Raw genomic sequence first — 24,070 nt, 5'->3', positions numbered from 1 at the left:
TAGAAAGACTCATTACCATATTCGATTTGCAGCCTTGTTATGAGTGAGCAGTTCTCGCCTCTTCATTTTCTGGAAGCAGCGCGGTGGAAAAGAGGCTGCTCATTTACATCTATCGAAATTCAATTTGTTCTCAAATCGTGTCACTATCCGCATTTGAAAGTAATAACCGCGCATGGGTGTTACCCTAGCGCGGATTGTCTGATCTGGTGTTGGGGAAAAAGGTTAAGGAGCTGCACGGAACAATCGGTATCCGAGGAACAGAATGGGGATTTAAAAAGAGAACAAATCAATTTATAATTAAGACCGAGACAACTTACGACGAGGCCCAAGGCCTGACTGGCTGACGGTAGACAAATCCAAAACTGGACCGTGTCCATTTCGGGCCCTCCGCGATAAATAATGGGTTACGGAGCAAGGTGTGATGTTCTAAACATCTCGGATCTTTGTGAAACGGTGTATCTTACTTGAAGTGTCTTTCTAATCTAATAGAGACGAGATGAGCAAAAAGATTACTGCAGGGACAAAAGGACCTTTTGAGACTGAAATGAATAACCCACTCTGTATTAAATCAAATGGTCTTGGACCAATACCAATATCCGTACTGGTGCATCTCTAGATATAATAAAGGACTACCACACATGCATGCAAATGAGTATTTACTGTAAGAAAAGGGGATGAAATCAATAACCAGGTAACACGAGTAGCAAAAACAGTTCCAGGCTTTATTTTAAGTAATGTATACACAACAGTGTTCTATATATATATGTAGTGAGGAGTAATAAGAACTGACCAGCTCGAATCTGGCTACTAGGATGCAATGTGTCACAACAAACATGAGGAGCTGCAGCTCGCTGTGTAAAAGTGTACTACTGTGTGAGATCATCACGGAAAACATAAGCTAAAGACCAAATACGATGACTGAAGGAAGCGAGGGCACAAAAATTGGTCCCGGTCTGATTCTCCGCCCCAAAACTGTACTAAACCCGACTATCCGGGACCACAGTCAGGCATCTAATCACTTTAACTGACTTTCTGAGACCTTGCTTCCTTCGGTCACTTCCCAGACTTTAAGCCTTTAAGCCTTCTGACTCTGGTATTGATGATGGAGCGCGAGTACGTCGTCCTGAGAGACCCTCTCCCAGCCCTCGCTGTGTACACGGTAAAGGTTGACGTGGCCGCCGCTGTAGGCATCGCGGAAGGTGGCTTGGTAGATGGCGCGACGGCCGAGATCGCAGGCCTCCTCGATGGTCAGGTCGGCGCGGTGCCCGCTGTCGAGGACGCCATAGGCGTACATGGAACCAGAGCCCACGGCAAACATATCGCCACATACCCGGTTCCCTTCCGAGTCCACATAATAGAGCCCTGCAACAAAAAAAAAAAAGGGAAAAATAGTCAGTTCAACATTCAATGGCGATAGCGCCCGACAGCTCTGAGGACTGACAATCGGTCTACGATCCAGACAACTGAAACCACAACACACGCACAAAAAAAAAAAAAAAAAGACCTAGAGCGCTTCTACTTTCTCCTTAGATTGAACAAGCCTCGTACAAGCTGCTGACACGGTACAGGAGGCTGCACCAGAGCCTGAGATATCGATCTCGCTGAAACACTCAAATTAATTATCGATCCATACCTGAGGATCGGATCTCGCTCCCTAACATTACGGAAGGGGAATTATTCAGATTCAGCTTGTCTAGCGTCGTGTCTCATAACCGACCCGAATTTCTTCCTAGTAGGTCAGCGGTAAAGGTTATAATCGCAGATAGGACACGTTGTCCAGGGTGAGCCACGTTCAGCGAGCACAGATTGGTAATGGTGACTAGTACCCATCTGTCCTCAGCCGGAGCCAAGCTGCAGATGGGGCGTTAATGAGCACGAGTCCGTCACGCGGTCAACACACAGACAGCAGATGCACGCTAGCCGAAGTCAGACCGCCTGCTCGGAGAACTTTTAGCAAACGTCAGGCAATCGCCGGCTATTTAAGGGTTGTCTATTACCAGACGAGTCTTTAAATGTTTTAGCGCAGAAAAGCTTTCAAGTGGCAAATTGTGCCTTCCGTATGCATCGTTAGCTCAGCACCCTAATCGGGACAGCCCCCTGACTACTTGAGGTAATTTGCCAGACCGGCAAAAAGAGAGAAAAAAAAAAACACATCTGTTTTAAATAAAAGAAAGAAAGAAAAGGACATCATTTTTGATTGCAGGAATGCATCAGGAGAGGTGTGCAAGAGCTCTTCAGGATACAGTCGGTGATAAAACCTCATACATCTCCCAAACACCTGAAGTCATTTCGCTACAAAGGCAGCCTGCCGCCGCACTTACTACACACGTGCATGCATGGGAAATGAGGTGGGGTGCGAGGTGATGCAACCTGCCAACAATAAACCCTGACTCCGCATGGAGGAAAAGAAGAAGCGGCGGGGTGACGTGAGCGCCACTGAATGCGCGACGGCTCGTAAAAGTAAACAGGCGAGTCGATGAGTGGAACGTTTCAGGTGACAGGCGTTTTAGAGGTCGAGCTTTTTTATGCTTCCTGTGAATGACTGTCTAGCTTCAATATGATAGCACATGCTCCTATATACATTTAACTCTTACCTGGACTAAATGAAAGGAGCACGTGTATAAAACATTCGTTTTGATCTTAACGACCTTTCTTGTAAATGAAACTGTATGTGTGTTATATAAAATCCCTTCTTGTTTAAGAGACAAGCCCTGCCACTGAAGCTTTTAAACGATCATTATATTTTCGCGCTTGGCTGGCGGATTAACCGTGTGGCCATTTCAAGAGACCCCGGTCACCACAGGCTCTCCCCTAAACCCTATCGATTCCGCTGAGCGGATTATACACGTGACCCAGTCGTCTTTCTGGAGAACCAGCGTCCGTCATAATGCGACGCGAGAGTCACGGCCGCATTGATTTCCGTTACAGTGCCGTAGAGTGAGGGCCTCATTAACCGTGTTGACTGTGTGACCGCTCTCTCTTTCCCTCATGGACTGACTGTCTTATTGCTCTTGAATCTCTGACAAACAAGAATTGTTGCACTGGTACAAAAAGAAGCATCGCCATCTGGTGGTAAAATGGAAAATTTACACTTCAGCATATGATAAAGAAACAGCAAAGGTTTCCAGGTTAAAGCTTGCAGATGATGTTTTAACATTAACTACATGATTCTGAATCAGGCTACCCAAATAAAATACAAGACTTATGGCAGTTACCTGGCCCCCTCTTGTCCCAGCCACAGATCATGGTGCCCATGCTCAGGCCCATGCCCTTGTACTGATACACCATGTTAGCCAGGAGTTTGGAGGCGGCTGCAACCGAAATGCGCTCCTTGTTGCGCAGCTCGTAGATGCGACACTGCCTGGCCAGCAGCCGCTCCCAGAAACTGCAGTCGGCGGCGCCGCCCGCCATGGTGCCCAGCAAATACGGGTTGATCTCGATGACCTTCTTGACCGTCTGTGACGCGATGTACGAACCAGCGGTTGCTCGGGAGTCCACCGCCACGATGACGCCATGCTGAAACTGAGAGGAAAAACAGGTGGATTTATTACATCATTTCAACATGACTGACATAATTCCAAAAACAGCATGGAGGAGGCAGGGGGAGATCAGTGGTTAAGGCAGTAAACGGTCCCAAGTTTACCACCACCATGTATGATTCAGTTGTGAAACACTTTTTTTTGTGTGGCGAATCACGTAACGCCACACTAAGTCCAAAATTTATTTTTTACAAAATTTATATTTATAATAGAGACAAAGCTGTCCATCAGCCCGAGATCAGAATTGTCCGGTTTTTTAGTTTGACCGGTGACAGCCAATCAGCCTCAGATATAACCATTTCTGTACCGAGAGCAGAAGCTTCCGATTAGTGCAACAGAAACATTATGGTGTTACATCATCAAAAATTGCATGCATTAAAAGTCACATCTGCCTTTTTTTCCAAAGTCTGTGAGATAATTAGTTTCAAACCCCCTTATTACATACACCAGTCAAAAAACATTGTGAGCGCTAATTAGTCGAAAATTATGTGCGGTAGAATACTCGGGATATTCTGTAATATTCTGGATATTTATAAAATCATGATACTTATAGAATCGTATATAATCGAAATTTTAATTGATTCGGCACTGAGGTATCGTGATAATATCGGGAGGTGACTGGTGATTTCCATTCCTAATAATAAGACAAAAGATTTTTTTTTTATTTAAAGTATAAGGATGTCGGCAAAATTATGTAAATGTTAACATGACAGTAAGTAAAAAAGTATACAACTTATAAAAGTCAGGAATATGGACATCATTACAACAACCAAAAAAAAAAAAAAAAACATTAGTAGTTGCAATTCCCCTTTTGACCACAAGAGGTTACTAACATCCTAACAGAATGAGATTCGAGTTTTAAAATGTTCTTTTAGATGGAATTTAACAAAGCTACAATTTTATAGATAAAACTATAAATCGGGCAAAATAAACACGTATACAATTACATTACATTTTAAATTGTTTTGATAAACTTACATCGGCAAAGTTAATAAATAAACAGGTAACACCTATTATTTTCTGTAAAAGTAGGATTTAAACTTGCATTGAGCTTCAAGGGCGAGGTTTTAATTCCCAAATGGGTTCAAACACAGCGCACTAGATAGGGCGCTAGTAAGCACTACTTTAGACTGGACAGTAGTGCACTGATGTAGGGAACACGGCGCGATTTGGGATCTGAGCTCTCGGTAATATAGCAGACAATCTTTGGACACTTACTAGAAATGATTTAGTATCATTGTACCCAAATAAATTATAGAAAACGTAATATTATTAGAGAGCAAAGTGATGTGTGATTTAATAAATGTATTATTTTTGGCTAAGCTACATTAGCAATACCAAAATTACAAGCTAAACAATAAGCTATCTGTTACGTCTTACATTGTTGTTGTTGTTTTTCCCTTCCACAAGGGTTTAAACACTAATTTCTAACTAATTTTCTAACACACTTCTAACAACGTCAGCTCCTCATTAGACATACCCCTTAAACCAGCTCAGACACAAGCTGTAACTCACTTTGAACGCTAAGGTGGTGGTTCCGTGAAGAAACTCAATTTTCCTCTCGATTCCATCTTCTTCTCCTTCAAAAGGCTTCACTGCGAAATTAAGCCTGTCCCCTGAAGTCTCCCCGAAGCCGACATCAGCATCGTTAATCTCACAGCCGAATGCAAAAGGCTGTTCAAAATCCGCACACTCACTCTTCAGCACACTAGCCAGCGCCATCTTTCAGAAAATATCAATTCTTCCTTTCTTCCGCCGGCGCTCATATGCGTTCACTGGAAACCGAGTTTGGTTACAGCGCCATCTAGCGACATGGAAGAAAATAAATAAACTGTCATAATCATTAAATAACTGACTGTGACAGTAATATAATGACTATGACAATAACTCAACACACAGCAACAGTCATACTTATTTAATGGCTACGACAGCAATTTATTACATTGTATTAGTCATTAAATAACTATAAATGAAATAACTATTAATATCATTTATGAACTACTAGAGTAAGTACCTGTCGTTCATTGGAAAATAGGTTTTAGAAATATTTAAAAGATTAAAGCTAAAAATAAGCTGATCAATTTTTATGTAATCTGTGATATTATTATTTCAGTTTGAAGCCCACGTACTTGTCTGCGTGTCTTTCTGTATACGAAAGTACCCACGCTACAAAGTACCCAACAAACGGTGCCGGAACAAAGCCAGAAAAATCGTGAAGGACCTCACGATCTTCAGCAATGGACTGTTCTCTCTGTTGCGGTCAGGAAAGCGCTTCCGATCCCTGAAGGCCAACACAGAGAGACTGAAAAGAAGCTTCTTCCCACAAGCTATACGGTCTCTCAATTAGAACACCACATAGGGCCAACATTTTTTTTTTGCATTAGGACATAGGACAGAGAACCAACCATTTTTCTATTTTTGCATTTTTGCACATTGCATATTTATGGACATGTACAATCACTGCATGTCGGCATACTCATGTACATTTACACTCACCCTGGACATTTCTGAACATTGGCACATTCAGGCACCTTCTCACACACCCTGGACATTTATATTTCATTTCATTTTTGCACATTGCACATTATGGACATTATGAAGATAGACACATCTACACATTCATGCACATTTGCACACTCCGTAGACACTCCTATTCGATTCTACTAGAATCCAGTTCTTTTTCAGTGTACAAATAAAAAAATTCTCAAAGGACATAATGTGTATATTTATATTTACCAAAAAAGTTTACAGCTAAGGTTTTCCATAGTTTTCTATATTTCAATATTGACTATATTGTATAGCTAAGTTTTTATATTTTATATATTTATAATTTTAAAATATTTTTGTTCTATTTTCAATAGCTATGTTTTTCTATAACTAAGTTTATTTATATTCTATTTCTTACTTCATTCCACTATTTATTTATTTACTTTTATTTTTTATTTTAAGATCACAAGCAGTATAAGCATTTCACTATCACTATTCGCATATCGTGCTGTGTATGACTGTGTATGTGACAAATAAAATTTGAATTTGATCTATAAAATAAACTCTACAGCCAGAGTGCAGATAATTTTTGACGCACCCTTGTAGTTCTGTCAAAACAGAAATGTAATCCATCCATTAATATGTCCATCATCTTTATTTAAACAGTCTTTAAACCTTTAGACTATACATTTAAAGGAAAAACTCCACCCTGAAACACATTAATGTATGTATAGTTGTGATTTCCTTCATTAATTTAAGTAAAAAAAAAAACGTAAGTCGATAATGCATTTAATACCGTACAACTAACTTACTGAACATCGTAGCTTAGCTTTTTTTAGAATGTTTACATTTGCGCAAATTTATCTATAAACAAAGAATATTTTATAATAAAATGTTTGGAACATGTTGGCTACACAATATTGGTTGTTTAACTTTGTTACTGCGTAGCAGGTGCCATTGCTAAAGCATCACAAGAATGTATCAGACCACATATTACTAACTCTGGAAAAGATCACTCACTCACTCACTCACTCATTGTTTATACCGCTTTATGCCATATACAGAGTGGCAGGGGGCCTGGAGACTTAGGGCACTGGGCGGGGCGGGGTGCCAATCCATCTCAAAATGGGAAAAGATTCAAATTGGAAAAAGAGTTTCTACTGAATTCATATTGCTTTCACGTGATCATAATGTCAAATAAACAAAAGTTGGTATTTTCGCTATTCCTGTTAGCACATGTAACATGCCACTGTGACATTATTTAAGAACGTAATTTGACATTTAGCAGATGACAAAAACAACTACAACTTCATGTTTGTTTTTTGTTAAAAATCCAGGTCCTCAGTAAAGAGATTATATTTATACAAAAAAAATCTTGAAACTTTAATTATTGCATTACTTTTGCATTACTATATTTTTATACCTACAAATCTTTTTTCTGATGCAAAGTGCTATGTTTTTTAGGACTCGAGGGTGCAAAGTAAAATTCAGATTTTTTTTCCTAGTTACTGAACTCTAGAGGCTTTCTGGGACGAAAGGTTTCTGTCATGTAATTGAATCAACGCAGGCAAAAATTAAAATTGATTAACTATATAGCCAATTTAATTTTATGGTATCATTAGTGAGAGTACTTACTCACTAAACCAGCGACCAGAAACATCTGGTTTATTTGTCATAAAGAGGTTAATTTGAAGTTATCATGATATTATAATTGCTACTAGTGAACGGCTGAAGAAAGGAAAACTGTGAATATTTCGAAAATAAGTTCGAATTTGAAATAATATATAATTCAGCATAAATCATTTAAAAGTAAATACATGCTACTTGGTGCTGTGAACATGAAAAGGGGAATTCTTGTTTTCTTTAATTAGAAATCCCAAGATTTATCAACAACAACATAAGTCTTAATAAACCTCGGATACCAGTGACGATCCTATTAATGTCAAGTTGCCCAGATTAAGTCAATCTCTTCCCTCTTTTTTTTTTTTTTTAACAGAGTGCCTCTAAAAAACTGCTTACCTGGGCAGTGCTACAGCCTCATTCACTCTCATTATTCACCTCCAGCTACCTTCCAGAATGGAGCAGAATGAAGCAGGTATAAAGAGACCCTGGGCCTCCTGAAATCAATTCTGCTCAAGATACATCAGGCTACTAAATCACTGCACATGTAGTACCTTGTTGGGTCAAACTGTCTGCTAATACAGTAGTGCTATTAGCTCCACACATGGTCTTGGTTTCAGCTTTCAGCTTCGTCGTGATAGAACTCAGCTAGATATACACTATATGGACAAACGTATTTGGCCAAACCAGTTAATTATTGAATTCAGTTGTGGCAATCAATCAGGCCTCTTATCCTGAGTGAAGAGCAATCTTAACGTTCAGAAAACCAAGACATTTTAAACAATAATATGCTTCTAACTTTGAAACAACAGTTTAAGGAAGACCCCACATGACATGGTTTCGTGAGTTCAGTGTGAAATAACTTGACTGGCCTGAACAGAGCCCTGACCCCAAACCCCATGGAGAACCATAGAGAGGAACGGAGATTGCGAGCCAGGCCTTCTTGTCCAACATTAGTGCCTGACCTCTTAAAAGCTCCACAAAATGAATGGGAACAAAGTCCTAAAGAAACACTCCAAAATCTTGTGGACAGCCTTCCAAGAAGAGTCAAAGCTGTTATAGCTGAAAGGGGGGACCAACTCCATATTGAAATATATGTATTTGGATGCCATGTCATTGCAGGTTTGAACAAATACTTTTGTCCATACAGTGTTGTCCATAGATGTTGTCTCACTTTACATTGTCAAGTGTCCTCCACTGGCTTGAGTCTTTAATGTAGCTTAACATGTAGCTGGTAGAGGTGTCACTTTCTACCTACACATTGCTCAAGGTTTCGTTCACAAAGTGTGTATGAATTGTTTTCTATATAAATGGCAAAGTGATCATACTGCAAGCTGGAACACACACCATGGTACAGTATATTAGTTCCTAATTTCATAATTTTCCATTTCATTATCTTGTGTCTCAGCTCTTCCATCTGAGAAAGACAAGAATGGATGCAAAAAAAGAGGTGGAAAAAAGCAATTACCACGCAAAAAGTTCCTTTGTATCATTGATCTAAAAGCCTCAAATCTCCCCGTTCCTTCATTCCTCTAAGAATGGCAGACTTGACATCCAGTGATATAAATACTCGGAAGGATTCAGAATAAAGCAATCAACCAGGCACCCGTTCGTGTTTTGCACCCAAAGTAGGAGAGAAACAAAACGTCTTCTATTCAAGGTTTTGTTAATGAAATGAGAAAGAATTCCCTTCATTCCAGTATTCTTAAATAGTGCCATTAAACTGGTTTTCATTTTTATGTATTTAGGACGATATCGGCAAAGGATATGGAGTTTTCCTTCCATCTTGAAAAGTGAGTGGCCTCCTCAGATATCCATCAGATTTTGCAGTTTTAAAAGAAAGAAAGAAAAAAAGAAAGAAAAAAGTAAGAATTTAAACTCGTCTCAGTAAGAGAACTCTTCCTCTTCAGGCAGAATAGAAAGCTAATCTTCTTTTTCTTATATACCAAAGAGAAGAGTACACACCCCCTTACCCAGACTCCTATAACACATTCATTTTCTCTCTCTTCCACACACACACACACACACACACACACACACACACACACACACACAATATGCCTATACTGTGACATTTTATATTCTTCTTGATAGCATCTGATGCTCCTCAGACAAGCAACTCTTGAAAGTGAAAATAAAATGCTGCTGATGGATTTGACTGTAAACCTACTTTATTGATCTGTCAATCACACACACACACACACACATTGTGCATTAACATGCAAGAACAAAATGTATTATACAGCATATTGCTCTACCAGTCATCTGTAATGCTATGATGGACTGAAACAATTACAAAGTGCCTTCCTTGATTTATGAAGTAAGGACGTGATGTCATTTTAAAAGGCAGTAAACCAAACCAAGAGACTTCTGATCCATGCTTTTACAGGTAAGTGATGGAATTAATATTTACAATATTCTTACGTTTAGCCCCCTGCATGGCATCATATTACTGTCTGGATTAATAGGAAGAGAATGATTGAGGGTAAATGGAGAGAGTGAGAGAGAGAGAGAGAGAGAGAGAGATGTTCCATTCGCCTGGACGTTGCATTGACCTATTGGTCAAGTGCTTGGGTAAATGTTCACATCACATTTCAGTATTTATACACACACTACAATCACTCTTTAAAACTGCATAGCAGAAAAGCACTTTAGCATACACAAAACACTTAACCTTGAAGTAGATGGGCTACAAAAGCAGAAGGCAACATTGGGTTCAATGTCTTTCAGAACAAGAATGTAAGGCTAACTACTCGTGGTCATCTGGTCATGAGGTACACCTGAGCAACTGCATGTTAACACAACTCATTAAGGCATTAAGAGCATTAAGGCATGTAGACACAGTCAAGACTATGCTGAAGTTCAGACTTAGCATTTGAATGGGAAAGAAAGGTGATTTAAATGACTTTGAAGGTGGCATGGTTCTTATTGCCAGACATATTGGTCTGAATATTTCCAAAACTGATGATCTACTGGGATTCACAGACTTAACCATCTTTAGGGTTTACAGAGAATGGTCTGAGAAAGAGAAAATCTCCAGTGAGCGGCAATGCCACGAAGATGCTAAAGGTCAGAGGAGAATGACCGCATTGCTTCGAGCTGATTAAATTCAGATAACGGTAGTTCTGAAGGCAAAAGGGAATCTCAGTACTAACAAGGTGTATCTAATGATCTTAATGACAAGTGACTGTACATTCACTATATGGACAGAAGTACAATATATAAAAAATACATATACTTCAGTAGGGAGTTGGGCCCCCGTTTGCAGCTATACAAGCTTTCAATCTTACTGGGTGGCTGTCCACAAGATTTTGGAGCGTTTCTGTGCGAATTCCTGCCCATTCATGAAAGAACGGTTAAAAATAAACACACCCCAAAACCTTGTATAAAACCTTCCCAGAAGAGGTAAAGTGTGGGCCAACATCATATTAAACCCTATGGATTAAGAAATACTCAAGTTCATATGCATGTGAAGGCAGACAAGCAAATACTTTTGCCAATATAGTGTGTGTGTGTGTGTGTGTGTGTGATTCATTCATTCATTATTCATTTGTATGCTAAGACGTTCCACAGACGCTCGACATTCATTTTTGTCGTTTAAATCTCGCGGGATTTCGCGGGACGTAACTACCCCGAGAGCTGGCGCCATTTTGGATCTGAAAACGAATCGGTTGTTACGGCCAGATCGTTCCATCCTTTGAGCCAACATGGCGCCCATTTCTCTTTAGCGGTGTGTCTGCGATTTCGGGTTTCTTTCCCTCCCATCTCTGCTGTACACCATGGCGTCCGCCAGCACAGGGAGCAGGGTCTCATGCGGGAGAGATTTAAGTTGTGTTCCCGAGGTGGCGGATACACTCGCCGCAGTCGCTAAACTTGGGTAAGCCAGGGGAATGTCCGGTACCGTTGCTGAACGTAGGAGGAGCGGTTTAGGACGGGTTTACACTGAACTTCGGCTGCCTGTGTGATCGCACGTGATGCTCACAGACTGTCTGGTCCGCGGTTGCTAAGCGGCTTATCGAAATAACACACCGGAGTGTTTCTCACACAGTGTGTAATAGATGTGTTGCAGCTCTGGGCGGGGGTGTTTAACACTGAAACATATATATTTATTTTTTGCTTATTGTTTTATTTAATTATGCCTTGTTGCTAATAAACCGGTATGGGATGCTAGCTATAGAGCTAATGCACTTGCTAGCAGTGTAATGTAGCATTACTGCTCATGGTGTTGCTCAAGTTAGAATTAAAGTGTCCGTTCACGCAAATTGCGGGTTTTCAGCAGCGCCAGCAAATTCAGTAAGGCTGTTGGAACTTGTAAAAGTTTAATAATGAAGGTGCACTCGGTTCAGGGGAAAGTAGCGTCAGGTATCGCGTGCGCTACAAGTCGCCAGATGACCGCCTCACTCGCAGGACGTTGCTAGGTGACGTCATGGGTTAATCTGCATGTTCATCGTACGGTCGTGATGATTTTCACATCGAAATAACTTTCTAAAGGGTTTCTAAAGTTAGAATTGAGTAGAGGGCAAAGAAATCCGGCACCAGAAACAAAATATTTATTATTTATATATAAAAAATAAAATAAAAATTAAAGTATATTTGTTGCAGTAGAAATGGAGAAAGGAAACGGTTAGTTAAATAGGAAACTGTTACTGCTAGTTTAATGGTGATGTGATATAAAAAGATATTGTATTGTTGATATCGATTAAGTTACTGTAAGGTTTTATATTATGATGTGAACTTTCCCCATGCCTTTATGCCCATTAAATAACCGCTTCATTGGGCTTCCAGGCACTGTTCTTAAACCTAACAGTTACATATTCTGATCTGACAAAAAAAATAATATATAAATATATAAATCTACTTTTTATATGTATATAAATTTTGAATCGGGAAATTTATAAAATTATGATACTTTCAGATATCATGATAATATCGTATCGAGTGGTCCCGTATGATTGCCATCACTGCTACAGTATATAGACATGGGGGGGCAAATCAGTTATGAATCGTCATTCTTTTGTGTAGTGATTCACGTATTGCCACACTGACTCCAAAATCGATAATCCAAATGAACATAATAAGGAATGACTAGAATTGGGTGATTTTTAGTTTGATTGGCAGTGACTGTCTGATCAGCCTCAGATATATAAATATTCTGTAGTGAGCGCAGACGCTTCTGAGCGGCGCAATAGAAACGGATTTTTATGGCGTTTACATTATCAAAAATCGTGCCTCCGATCTTCCAAACTCTGAGCGAAGTAATCTTAAACCTACTTATTGCTCACGCTTACACCGGTCTCAAAACACTGGGCACAATTTAGTGTGTCTGCATGCTCACTGTCAATTTGACTTTAAAGGCATTTGAGAAGGTAAAACGCCACTGTTTCTTTATAATCCTACAGGTGGCGCTGTATATTATTTAAACATTTTTATCCCGAGTGAATTATTTATGTTTGGTTAGAAAAGATGATCATAGTGGAGGACAGGTATATGTGCTGCTCAGTAACAATGTAGCTTTTTTGCTAAAATAAGTTAAATGTTCAAAACTCTCGTATTCTCGTAGTTTTTGTTTAAATGCTGCGTTTTGTTTTTGAGTGAGAAAACTAATTTTATAAGAAACATGCTACATTTAATTAGTCATTTAACTTTTTTAAAGGTTTAAAATTGTAACAAAATTGGGGGGAATGAATTATCGAATTGGGGTGTTTTATAAAATCATAATACTTATAGAATTGCAGTTTAATCGAATCAGCACTGCGGTATCGTGATAATTTCATATCGGGAAGTGACTGGTGAGTCCCATCCATATATAGGTTTACTGGCAAAAAAAGAAAGGGGATTTTTGGTACTGGAAAAAAAAAATCTAAAAAGGTCAATATATTTTTAAAAAAGTGACAAAATCTGTGTTTTACAGGCCCAATCAAATCTGCTTCTTTAAATCATAGCTTGGTGTTGCTGTTTGGAAAAACCATCATGATAAACCTTGTGTTTTAAAAAATATTGTGACGCAATTTATAACGATACCAATGTATCATCATGTCTCAAGTGGTTAAGAACAATGACGGTCAGTGACTTGTTCAAGGAAATTGTGATAATCAGTGTTTAGCTACTAACTACCAAGTGTTTAGGGAACAATGGTAAGGCGTTTAGTGATTGGTGATTGGTGTTCGGTCATTAGACTGAGAATCCGACCGCATGCCTTTCTCTCACACACGGCAGTTGAGTCTAACTAAACTTGCTCTCTCAATCCATATAACCAGCAGCTGTAATATGAGCAGAAGAGTCAAAAGCTATGTTTTCCTCTTAATCAAATCAAGTTCTTTTCTCTCTCTCTCTGTTCAGCTTCGACTTCCTGTGTATGCCTCTCTTCCATCCTCGTTTCCGGAGAGAGTTTGAACTGGACCCTGCCAAGGCCAGACCCGGAGCTCAGACCCGCTCTGACCTGCTGCTGTGTGGACGCGGTGAGACATTTGTCATTTGTTTGAAATTTCTGAATACATTGGCAAAATTTTTACTATTTTAGTACTATTTAACAGTAACTTATATTTGCATGAGATTTGAGGACGGAATACTACAGATCATGGATCACAGATGAAAGCCTGAGACAATGATGAAAGATTGTCTCTATTAGTCTGTGTTTGTTTATCCATCTAGACCTCGTCATTTATTATTAATCTGTTTGTGTTCACCAGACTGGAACACTCTTATTGTTGGGAAGCTCTCGCCATGGATAGACGCCGACTCCGAACTGACCACAGAGCGCAGGAACTCTGAGGCGGTAAAACAGAACTCATTTCCGTCTTTCATGAACTTTTATTATTTTTTTTAACCAAGAAGTAACATGATTTAAATGATTTTTTTGTCATCACTTAAATCTCCTCATCGCTCACATTGAACTCTGTGTCCTTGCAGGCGCTGGTACAGGAGCTGAATTTCTGTGCCTACCTGGGGTTACCCGCCTTCATGATCCCGCTGAGGAGCGCGCAGTGTGCCAACTTGGCCCGGGTCCTGCTAAACCACTTGCACACCGGACATCATTCGTCCATGGTGAGCGTGCATCTGTTTGATGTCTTAAACCAACAGATTGATTTATTGAGTGAGAAACAGATTGATTGAGTTCTGAACGAGTAATCTGATTGGACGAGAGGCGTTCCTGGAGTGGTGATAATAGACGTTAACAGCACTGGGACATTTAACTATATGTATCACTCCCCATCCCAGATCGTCCACAGTCATTAATTACACTAACTTTCGGTCGCAGCCAGGGTGAAAGTACCGTAGGTTGGTACGGTCCGCAGTACTGAGAAGAGAGCAGCTGCCTGCCAAAACATTCTTATTTATGTTGCTTTATTTATACCTTAGGCGAGCTTACAAAGCTAACTAGTTTCTAACATGAGGCGAAATCCCAAATACCTCGTTAACCCCTGGTCAAGGGCACTACTTAATGTGTGGAATAAGTGATTGTACACCCTACATAGTGCATTAGCTTTTCATTTAACGCTGTTTGTGATTCTACCCCAAAATAGGGTTTTTGTCCCAGAGCTGTTTTCCACTGTATTGGACTGTAAACTTTTTGGGGATTTTCAGAAATTAGGATTATTTACCAGCAAAACAGCCATTTTCTATTATCGTGTCCCCCCACACTCCCCAATCTGATTCATTGAAACCGGTGAGGCCGACTCATTTCTCCCGCACTCCCACACGAATACATACAATATACCAGGCTTTAGACATTTTATATGTTCACTTACACGCTGAAAATATTGCACATAATTGTAAATATTGGTATCTGGTGCACTGCAATGTCACGTGAGCTACTTCTCCGATCTGTTCGCATCTCGGAATGTTCGTATCTGTGGAAATTAACGTATTCGTAAGTCGGGGACTACCTGTACACTATCGTTCTTGAGGACGCCTATTTCAGTGGGCACGTTTTTCGGGTGTGAACAAAATGAACCAGACTTTAGAATCAAGTGTTCTCTGAAACAACCCCAGGGCCCTAATGCGAGAACACCCTGAGTTACTTCACCACCAGATAGAAGCATATGTGTTGGCTCAGCAAATAACTGGTTAAATCAAGAAACAGAGCAAATATTTAAACAAATGCTTAAATAATCCACTTCAAGGTGGTGTGATGCAACCCAACATAAAACCAGGTTACAGTAACCACTAGATATGTGTTATGAAAAGGTTACTTAACCATAACGTTAACACCGATCTCAGAGTTCCCCCAAATGTTCCAGCTAAACTTACTTATACCTCATCCTCCTTTTATTTTCCTCCTCCTCCTCTGAATCCCCCTTCCTCATTTTCTATATACAGTAAGAGAACTAATGCCACCCCACCGCAGAACACGCAGAAGTTTTTCTCATGTTTTATGTTTGTACAGACATTGGAGATCTAACTGAATGTCTAAAAATAACATTACAAAAAAAAGGTTGTCTAATAGGGTCGTTTATGCCGCTTGAATCCACAATGCTGCTTTTTAACTGCGTTTCAGTTTTGGATCCGAGTTCCCCTGCTGGCACCCGAGGACACCCGTGAAGACCTCATTGAAAACGATCCAAACAAACAGATAGACGATGCTGACAATGAAGAGAAAACCTGGGGCTGGTGAGAAAATGTTGTGTATTTTGACATTCTTCATTCCCTACTGACAGACTATGTGGTTAAGACTATGAGAAAGGGTTATTAAACTCAATAAGCCAGGGCGAGTGAAAAATGATCCGTGCTCTGGCTGTAGAATTTATTTAAATTAACTTTTAGAAAAGCCAAATTAATCATTTGTCATACTTTGTTAATCTGTCAACAAGCGTTTTACTTATTACATTTTTTTAGGCTGAGCTGCGAGCCACGATGGCACCACGCTCTTCATCAGAAGTGAATCTTTTATCCTCGTAGGCCTGTTTTTAGGGGACTGGTGAATGTCAGATAGAGCCAGATCAGGACTGTAGGGAGGATGCTTTATCACCTCAGTCAACTTTTTGCAGTGTGGGCAGAAGTGTGCAGAAGTGCATCGTCATGCGAGATTACGCTGCTCTTAGATATCAGTCCTCTGCTTTGATCTGATGTTTAGGCTTCAGCTCTTCAGTAAGCGACTCACTGTAACAACACTGTTGATGGTTGAACCTTTTTCCTAATAATGTTCCAATATTGGCCCGGGAGAATCTCAAAAAAATGTAAGCATTGATGAATTTTTCAACTGATGGTTGACATTTTATTTATTTATTTATTTATTGCTTTTTCTCGGTCGACGATTGAGGATGTTTCCGCTCTATACTCTGCCGTTTACTCTCAGGCTCGTAGGGATGAATCCATGTCTCATCACCAGTAACGATTCTCTTTAAGAAACTTTCACCTTCCTTAGAGTATTAGTCCAAATTCTTTTGCAGGTATCTAAGCGCTTCTGTTTATGCTCTGGTACACCCACAAACCACCAAAAAAAAAAAAAAAAACGCATCGCTGCACGCTGCTGCTCTTTTGTGCAAATCACAAGTGGGGCATCTATTTTTTCTCGCACTGCAGTTACAAATGAAGTGACTGAGGAAACAGAAGTTTTAATATAACCGAAGTGTGGATAAGTTTTGACTCACCCTTGTATGTGTAGTTTAATTAAATTTATGAAAACCTGATCTGAAGGTTTTAGCACAAGACCAGAACAAGGCCTAGTATCTTTCATCTTTTTTTTTTTTTTTACCTAAACATTAGTTTTTCTGTCTTTGCTTCGATTCCATTAGGTGGCACTCGTTCAGAACACTTTGTGACTACAACAAAAGGATTTGTCTTGGTGAGCATCACATTGTAATCGTCCACATCATTAAAAAAAAGTGTGTTGTACAATATCTTGATTATAATATTCTTATCCTTTTTTCCCCGCTTTTGTCCAAAGCTATTGAGATCGGTGCAGACATTCCCTCCGACACCGTGATTGACAAGTGGCTCGGGGAACCGATCAAAGCTGCCATTCTTCCCACCAGCATCTTCCTGACCAATAAGAAAGGATTTCCCGTGCTCTCAAAAGCCCATCAGCGGATCATTTTCCGTCTTTTCAAGGTAGCCAGGATTCCCTGCTGTTCTTTTTAAAGTTACCGTGTAAACTTTACCAAACTAAACGCTCTTCTTGTCTTCTCCAGCTCGAGTCTCAGTTTATATTTACCGGGGCAAATCGCCACAGCGAGAAGGACTTTCGTTCCTATCTGCAGTACCTAGAATACCTCAACCAGAACCGGCCAGCACCCAACGCTTATGAGATGTTCGCCAAGGGATACGAGGACTACCTGCAGTCACCGCTACAGGTGTGTAGATAAACATAAACATAAACGAGCAGGCTTCAGAGCTTGGCGAGGCCCACATTGACTTGACGTCTTACAAATCTGCCCTTTTTAGCCTCTGATGGACAATCTGGAGTCACAGACGTATGAGGTTTTCGAAAAGGATCCAATCAAGTATTCGCAATACCAGCAGGTGAGCAGAGAACACGGTGCTTAAATAGTCTCAGTTCTAAATCTTGTGTCACTAATTTTTGTTACGTTTATCTGCTTCTGTAGGCGGTGTATAAATGTCTACTGGACAGAGTTCCAGAGGAGCAAAAAGAAACCAACGTACAGTGAGTATAAAATGTTGGTTTAAATGATTTCACCCGATATTTTTTTAGGAGCATAATAAAACTCAAAGCTGTACATTTCCAATACAGGGGGATTTTTTTTTGGCATATTTGTCACACCTATGTGAAAAAATAATTGTTTCCACCCCCTTGCTAAATGAAAATGTGAATTTATTTATTTATTTTTTTTTTTTTGGGAAAGATGAGTTAAATTCCACTTTCCACACCCAGGACTAATTAGTGTAGTACCTGTTAAATCAAGAAATCTCTTTGTCTAACAAAAGCATGGTGAAAGACTTCAAAAAAGCAATTTGATCTGAAGAAACAAAGTAATTGACATGTTACAAAGCTACTGTACTTCCAAGGCTTTGGGACTCCAGTGAAGCACAGTGAACGCCATTACTCACAAATGGACAAAACTCAAGAGTGTCTCAGCAACATTTATCTTAAAGTTTGATTTGTAGATAGAAGTAATTTGGAAAGCCATAAAATGCAGTTAATTGACATACTGATCCGTGTATGACCAGATGGTTTGGATTAAATTCTGCTTTTCTTAATGAGTGAGTGCTGATTTTCACAATCTGACTTCAAAGGAAAGAGGTGACTATTAGGTAAAAAAAAATAGCTTTTAGCTTCATGTAAGTTTGGAGTAAGGCCTTTGGGATAAATTTCTTATATGAAATAAGATGAACTATTTCAGATGAGGAACCGTTCATTAAAAGCATGAATGTGCTGTTACTCTGCCCTGCCTAGGGTGCTGATGGTGCTGGGTGCCGGACGCGGCCCTCTGGTGAACGCCTCGCTACGTGCCGCGAAGCAGGCAGACAGGAAGCTGCGGGTGTACGCTGTTGAAAAGAACCCCAATGCTGTCGTCACGTATGGATACTCTAGATATTTGTTGTTGTATTTTCAGGCATATATGGGGGAAGCTTGATTGGAAACAACCGTAACTTTTTATTTATGACTTTGGCAGGCTGGAGAACTGGAAGTTTGAAGAATGGGGAGATCAGGTGACGGTTGTATCGTGTGACATGCGGGAGTGGACGGCTCCTGAGAAAGCCGACATCATTGTCAGTGAGCTTTTAGGTTCCTTTGGCGACAACGAGCTTTCGCCAGAGTGCCTTGATGGAGCACAGCACTTTCTCAAAGGTGATAAGAGAATATTGTTTATTATTATTATTATTATTACTTTTTTAGTCCGACTTTTTGACGTTCTCTTTGAGCTTATAACAACATGTGTAAGACTTTTTTTTTTTTTTTTTTTCCCCTAAACATTTAATTTATATTCAATTATTTCCACCGGCTTTTTATATCCTAATAAATATTACCAGTCAAAAGTTTGGACACACTTTCTGATTTCATAGTCGTTCATGAGTTTTAATTTTTTCTACAATTTTAAACAATACAGAAGGTGGCAAAAAAATCATTTTTTTTAACAGTTGATATTTAGGTGTGTCTGCTACTTATGATCTGTAAACCCTTCATAACGGCTCTAATCTGAGGTTCTGTTTGTTAATTGGTGATTTCTGAGGCTGATGACTCTAAATGAACTTCTCCCCTGCAGCAGTGGTATGTCTTTTTCTTGCTTTTTTGGGAAGGTCTTCATGAGAGACAGTTTCATCATCATGGTGCTTGATGGGTTTCGCAAATGTGATTGACACAATACTGTTCTTGCAAGAAATACTCCAGAACAGCTGACCTTTGTGGCTTTAAAATAACTGAATGTTGATGATGTCATTGTTATTTAATTACCTAATATGCCATGTGTGTTATTTCATAGTTTTAAAATCTCTTAAAATTGGATTAGAAGGTGTGTCCAAACTTTTAATTGGTACTGTATTTACACAAGATTATCATACTGTAACAGAATTGTTTTTTTTTTCTTTTCTTTTATATCAGACATTTTAAATTCTCTCTAGTCATAGGCTTTATTAACCGAAATGAGTTTTATTTGCACGTTCATTAATCATAAGTAATACTTGTCCAGCATTTTAAAAAAGAACAAATGAAGGCTCGTAACGAAGTGACCTAACAGAAACGCACTCGGAATATCATCTGAAGATTGTGAGTTTTATTCCAGAGTGATGTTACAGTCATCTGTAGCTAGGAATCTAGAGAGCAGATTGGCTGCGCTGTCTCGTACCCGTAAGCTCACACTTTCCTCCAAGTGTGTTGCGGCATGAATTTGAAATGATGTCTCAGAGAAAGCATGTGATAGTCTTCGCCCTCCATGGTTGCTAGATGTTGCCTTGATGAGGGAGTGCTGTAACACAGAAAAGGGGTTGGAATTGGGGAGAAAGAAGGACATGGAGAAAAGTTCCATGTGTCATTTCAACGTCAAAAATTTCAACCACTCAGTTCGTGTTAATTTCCTTGTTTTTGTTCTGTTTTTGTTTTTCCAGAGGATGGAGTGAGCATTCCTTGCTCCTACACCTCGTTTCTGGCGCCGCTGTCCTCGTCGAAGCTCTACAACGAAGTGCGAAGCTGTCGGGAGCGAGACAAGGACCCCGAATGCCATTTCGAGACGCCCTACGTCGTAAGACTTCACAACTTCCACCAGCTTGCTGACCCCAAACCCTGCTTTACCTTCGTACACCCCACCACAGGTAAGAGGCCTGCTTGTGCATGCTCAGACCTTATACGTTATTTGTAGATCTCTTCATCTAGAGATAACGGTTTAACTGCTTTATTTTTCTCACAGATATGAACAACAACAGATACCAGTGTCTGCGTTTCAACGTTTCCTGTAACTCCGTGCTTCATGGTTTTGCCGGATATTTTGAGACCACGCTGTATAAAGATGTCATGCTTAGTGAGTACCACTCGTAGGACACAGGTAGATTATCATCATTGCAGCGGAGTTAATGATGTAAAACCTAAAAATGTTTTTTTTTTTTTTTTAGGTATTAAGCCAGAGACCCACTCGCCAGGAATGTTCTCCTGGTTCCCAATCCTCTTTCCTCTCAAAGTAAGCACTTCTGATTTGTTTTTTTAAATTAGTTACCATTGTATAGACTAATTAAAGATGAAGCTGATTTGCTCTGCTTTTTGGCTTCTCTGTCATAGCAACCCATTCCCCTGTCTGGCGGCGATGACGTGAGCGTGAAGTTCTGGAGGTGTAACAACGGGAAGAAGGTGTGGTACGAGTGGGCCGTCACCGAACCCACCTGCTCAGCCATTCACAACCCCGCGGGACGGTCTTACACTATCGGCTTGTAGAGGGAGACGCGTGATGTTAATTTGGTCTCTAGTGAAAAAACCTACAGTGCAGCACTTGGTGATAGCTTTGGTCAGTTCTGAGCATGACATTTTTTTTTATTCGTTTACAGTTTTGGTAATATTTGAATATCTGGCTTGACTATCACTACACCCATGCAAAGTTTTCTAATCTTGGTTCTGTGCAAGTTTTGCAGGACATCCAAACAGTCCCAGTTTTTTTTTTTTTATTGTCATAACCCCCTGTTTCGTACTGTTTTATGTTCTTTCTGATGACCCTTGTCGTATGACATGAATAAAAAAAAAAAGAAATATGTAATGGTTTTATTTTTTTCCCCTATTGAAATATTAAGCTTGCAGATCACAGATGATTTTCTCAAGCACACTTTGGAGGTGAGAAACACAACGTTTTCACTGTCAAAGCAGCTTTACAGAATCAAAAGTAAGCCGAGGGCAATAGTGGCAAGGAAAAACTCCCTGAGATGGCAATAGAACGAAACCTTTAGGGGAACCAGATTCAACAGGGAACCCATCCTCATGTGGGTAATGACAGATAATGGATTGATCTGCAGTCATACTGTGTGTTTTATTGAGTATGGCTAGTGTTGCTATAAAATTCCTGCGCTGCCAGTGCTAAATGATGATGTCAGTGATAACCATATGAGCATTCTCATTTAAGTTGCATAACCACAGATGTGTATCCAATTTAGGACCACATACAAAAGTGGCTGAACTCCAATCTGGAAATACATGTGTGTTCAGACAGCCATAAAAAAAATCTGATGGGTCACTTCAGGCTGGTAATATAAATGTAGCTTTAGTTCAAGTGAATGGAAATCTTAATATCGCAGCATACGAAGACATTTTGTATCATCGTGTACAGTTTGGACATGTCTCCCACAGGGGTGTGATGATCAGGTGTACACAGTCATTGGATCATATAGTATAGAACTGTAAACCTAGCATAATGACACTGCCATGAAATAGCATGTAAATTTTTTGTAAGTAAAAACTATTTATTTCTAACCCAGAAATAAGACAAGTAACTAATAAATGTTTTCAGAATCCATAAATGTTCTGTATTTTAATTGAAAAAAGTAATACAATATAACATTAGGTGAACAGCAAAATCAAGAAAATATGTTTAAAAATATATGTTTAAAATAGTTAAGTGTTAACTCCACTTTCAGGAGTCTCTGGGTATACATGATTAGCATGGGTTGGAGCGAATACGTTCATTTAAACTGTGATTGAAAAGGTTTGGATAAACACTGACTCAAAATCAGTAATTTTCCTTTGATATCTATTATGAATGATGGGTAACAAAATTCAAATCTGAAACATGATTATTAGTATAATAATGTATTAAAAGATGTAACACACGCACTACATTTTAGAACTAGGATATGCCTGTTCGATCATGGAAGAAAAAACAATTCAGTACATTTAGCATTACAGAGCTTAGACCTGGCCGTCTGAAGCAACCCCTGTCATTACAGGTTATAATGATGTTTTGGACAGTTTTTAACCCAATTCCAGTCATTTCACATCTCCTTCATTGTGTTCGGCCAATAATTTGACCCTTTTGAAATGGTGACTTTGTTTTTTTTTTTTGTCAGCCAGTGTACATTCATCATAGGAGGTGAACTTTTAAGAATTGATGAATATTTTTGCTAAGATGGGTGATGGTATATTCAGGGTAGCATAAGAAGAGTCACTCTTGGACAAGTGCTATAGTTATTTTTGTTTATTTCTTTGTGAAGTAATTGAAAAAATTCAAATGAAAATGCAAACATTTTAGCAATCAATCTTCATTTAAACATTTTTTTCCATTTACTTAGCACAGTTTGTGGACGTAACTAGAGGTTCATTAATCTAATTTTAAACTTAACAGAAGACTTATACCCAGTCTCAATGACTAAACAAACAAAAAATAATAACCCTGTTCATACTTTCATTTTTAATGTACTGTATAGTATATGGCGCTGTCATGAGTACATGTGGTGTTCACACACCTACCAGGTTAAAGGCGCAAAAAAAAGAAGAAATCTCTTCCAGTTTCCAAAGTAGGAACAAACAGACTTTCGGTGGTTACAATAGGGACAAACATTACACAAGACCTGCAGTTTTGAAGTTGCTCAGATCCAGTTGTCTAGCCATTACAATTCGGATCAAGTCACAGTAGCTACATTTTAAAGGTCTCGTTACAATGGCGGCTAAAAGTGGGTGGGATATATTAGGCAGCGAGTAAAACTTTTGCCTTGCACCTCTAGGGTCCGGGTTCGATTCCTGTCTCTGTGTGCATGGAGTTTGCATGTTCTCCAGCTCATGTGGGATGTTCCTGGTCTGCAGTGGTCAGGACCTAACAAAAGTGGTTCAAGAGAGGAAAACTGGTGACCGGGTCATAGGTCACCAAGGTTTGATGATGCAGATTGGGAATGAATGATGTAATGTTGTGATAGAAAGGTGTCAGAACACACAGGGCATCACTGTTATAGTGGGGAATAGGGAACACACTCAGTATTAGGCAGGTGGTCATAATGGTACAGTGTATATAATATATTTTATGACATATAGCACATTATAAGGCATTTTAGGTTGCTGAACT

General features: G+C 39.5%; 2 protein-coding genes across 2 annotated transcripts; one reads left to right on the top strand and one right to left on the bottom strand.

The window, feature by feature from the left end:
* Window positions 1-701: 701 nt before the first annotated feature.
* On the bottom strand, window positions 702-5,283 carry psmb5 (proteasome 20S subunit beta 5). The gene is made up of 3 exons (XM_053505870.1): window positions 5,055-5,283; window positions 3,216-3,522; window positions 702-1,362 (listed from the first exon to the last, which is right to left on the bottom strand). The coding sequence occupies exons 1-3, from the start codon at window positions 5,259-5,261 to the stop codon at window positions 1,076-1,078; spliced, it is 801 nt and encodes a 266-aa protein (XP_053361845.1). The 5' UTR covers window positions 5,262-5,283; the 3' UTR covers window positions 702-1,075.
* Window positions 5,284-11,335: 6,052 nt separating this feature from the next.
* prmt5 (protein arginine methyltransferase 5) lies at window positions 11,336-21,770 on the top strand. The gene is made up of 16 exons (XM_053502072.1): window positions 11,336-11,523; window positions 13,986-14,104; window positions 14,336-14,421; window positions 14,556-14,690; window positions 16,144-16,256; window positions 17,381-17,430; window positions 17,533-17,696; window positions 17,777-17,938; window positions 18,030-18,107; window positions 18,191-18,249; window positions 19,000-19,122; window positions 19,220-19,395; window positions 20,649-20,852; window positions 20,948-21,058; window positions 21,150-21,214; window positions 21,313-21,770. Exons 1-16 carry the CDS (start codon window positions 11,426-11,428, stop codon window positions 21,463-21,465), a joined length of 1,896 nt encoding a protein of 631 aa, XP_053358047.1. The 5' UTR covers window positions 11,336-11,425; the 3' UTR covers window positions 21,466-21,770.
* The last annotated feature ends 2,300 nt before the right edge of the window (window positions 21,771-24,070 follow it).

Source organism: Clarias gariepinus, chromosome 1, assembly GCF_024256425.1.
Source record: "Clarias gariepinus isolate MV-2021 ecotype Netherlands chromosome 1, CGAR_prim_01v2, whole genome shotgun sequence".
NCBI lineage: Eukaryota > Metazoa > Chordata > Actinopteri > Siluriformes > Clariidae > Clarias > Clarias gariepinus.
This window is presented reverse-complemented; position numbering and strand designations above follow the sequence as displayed.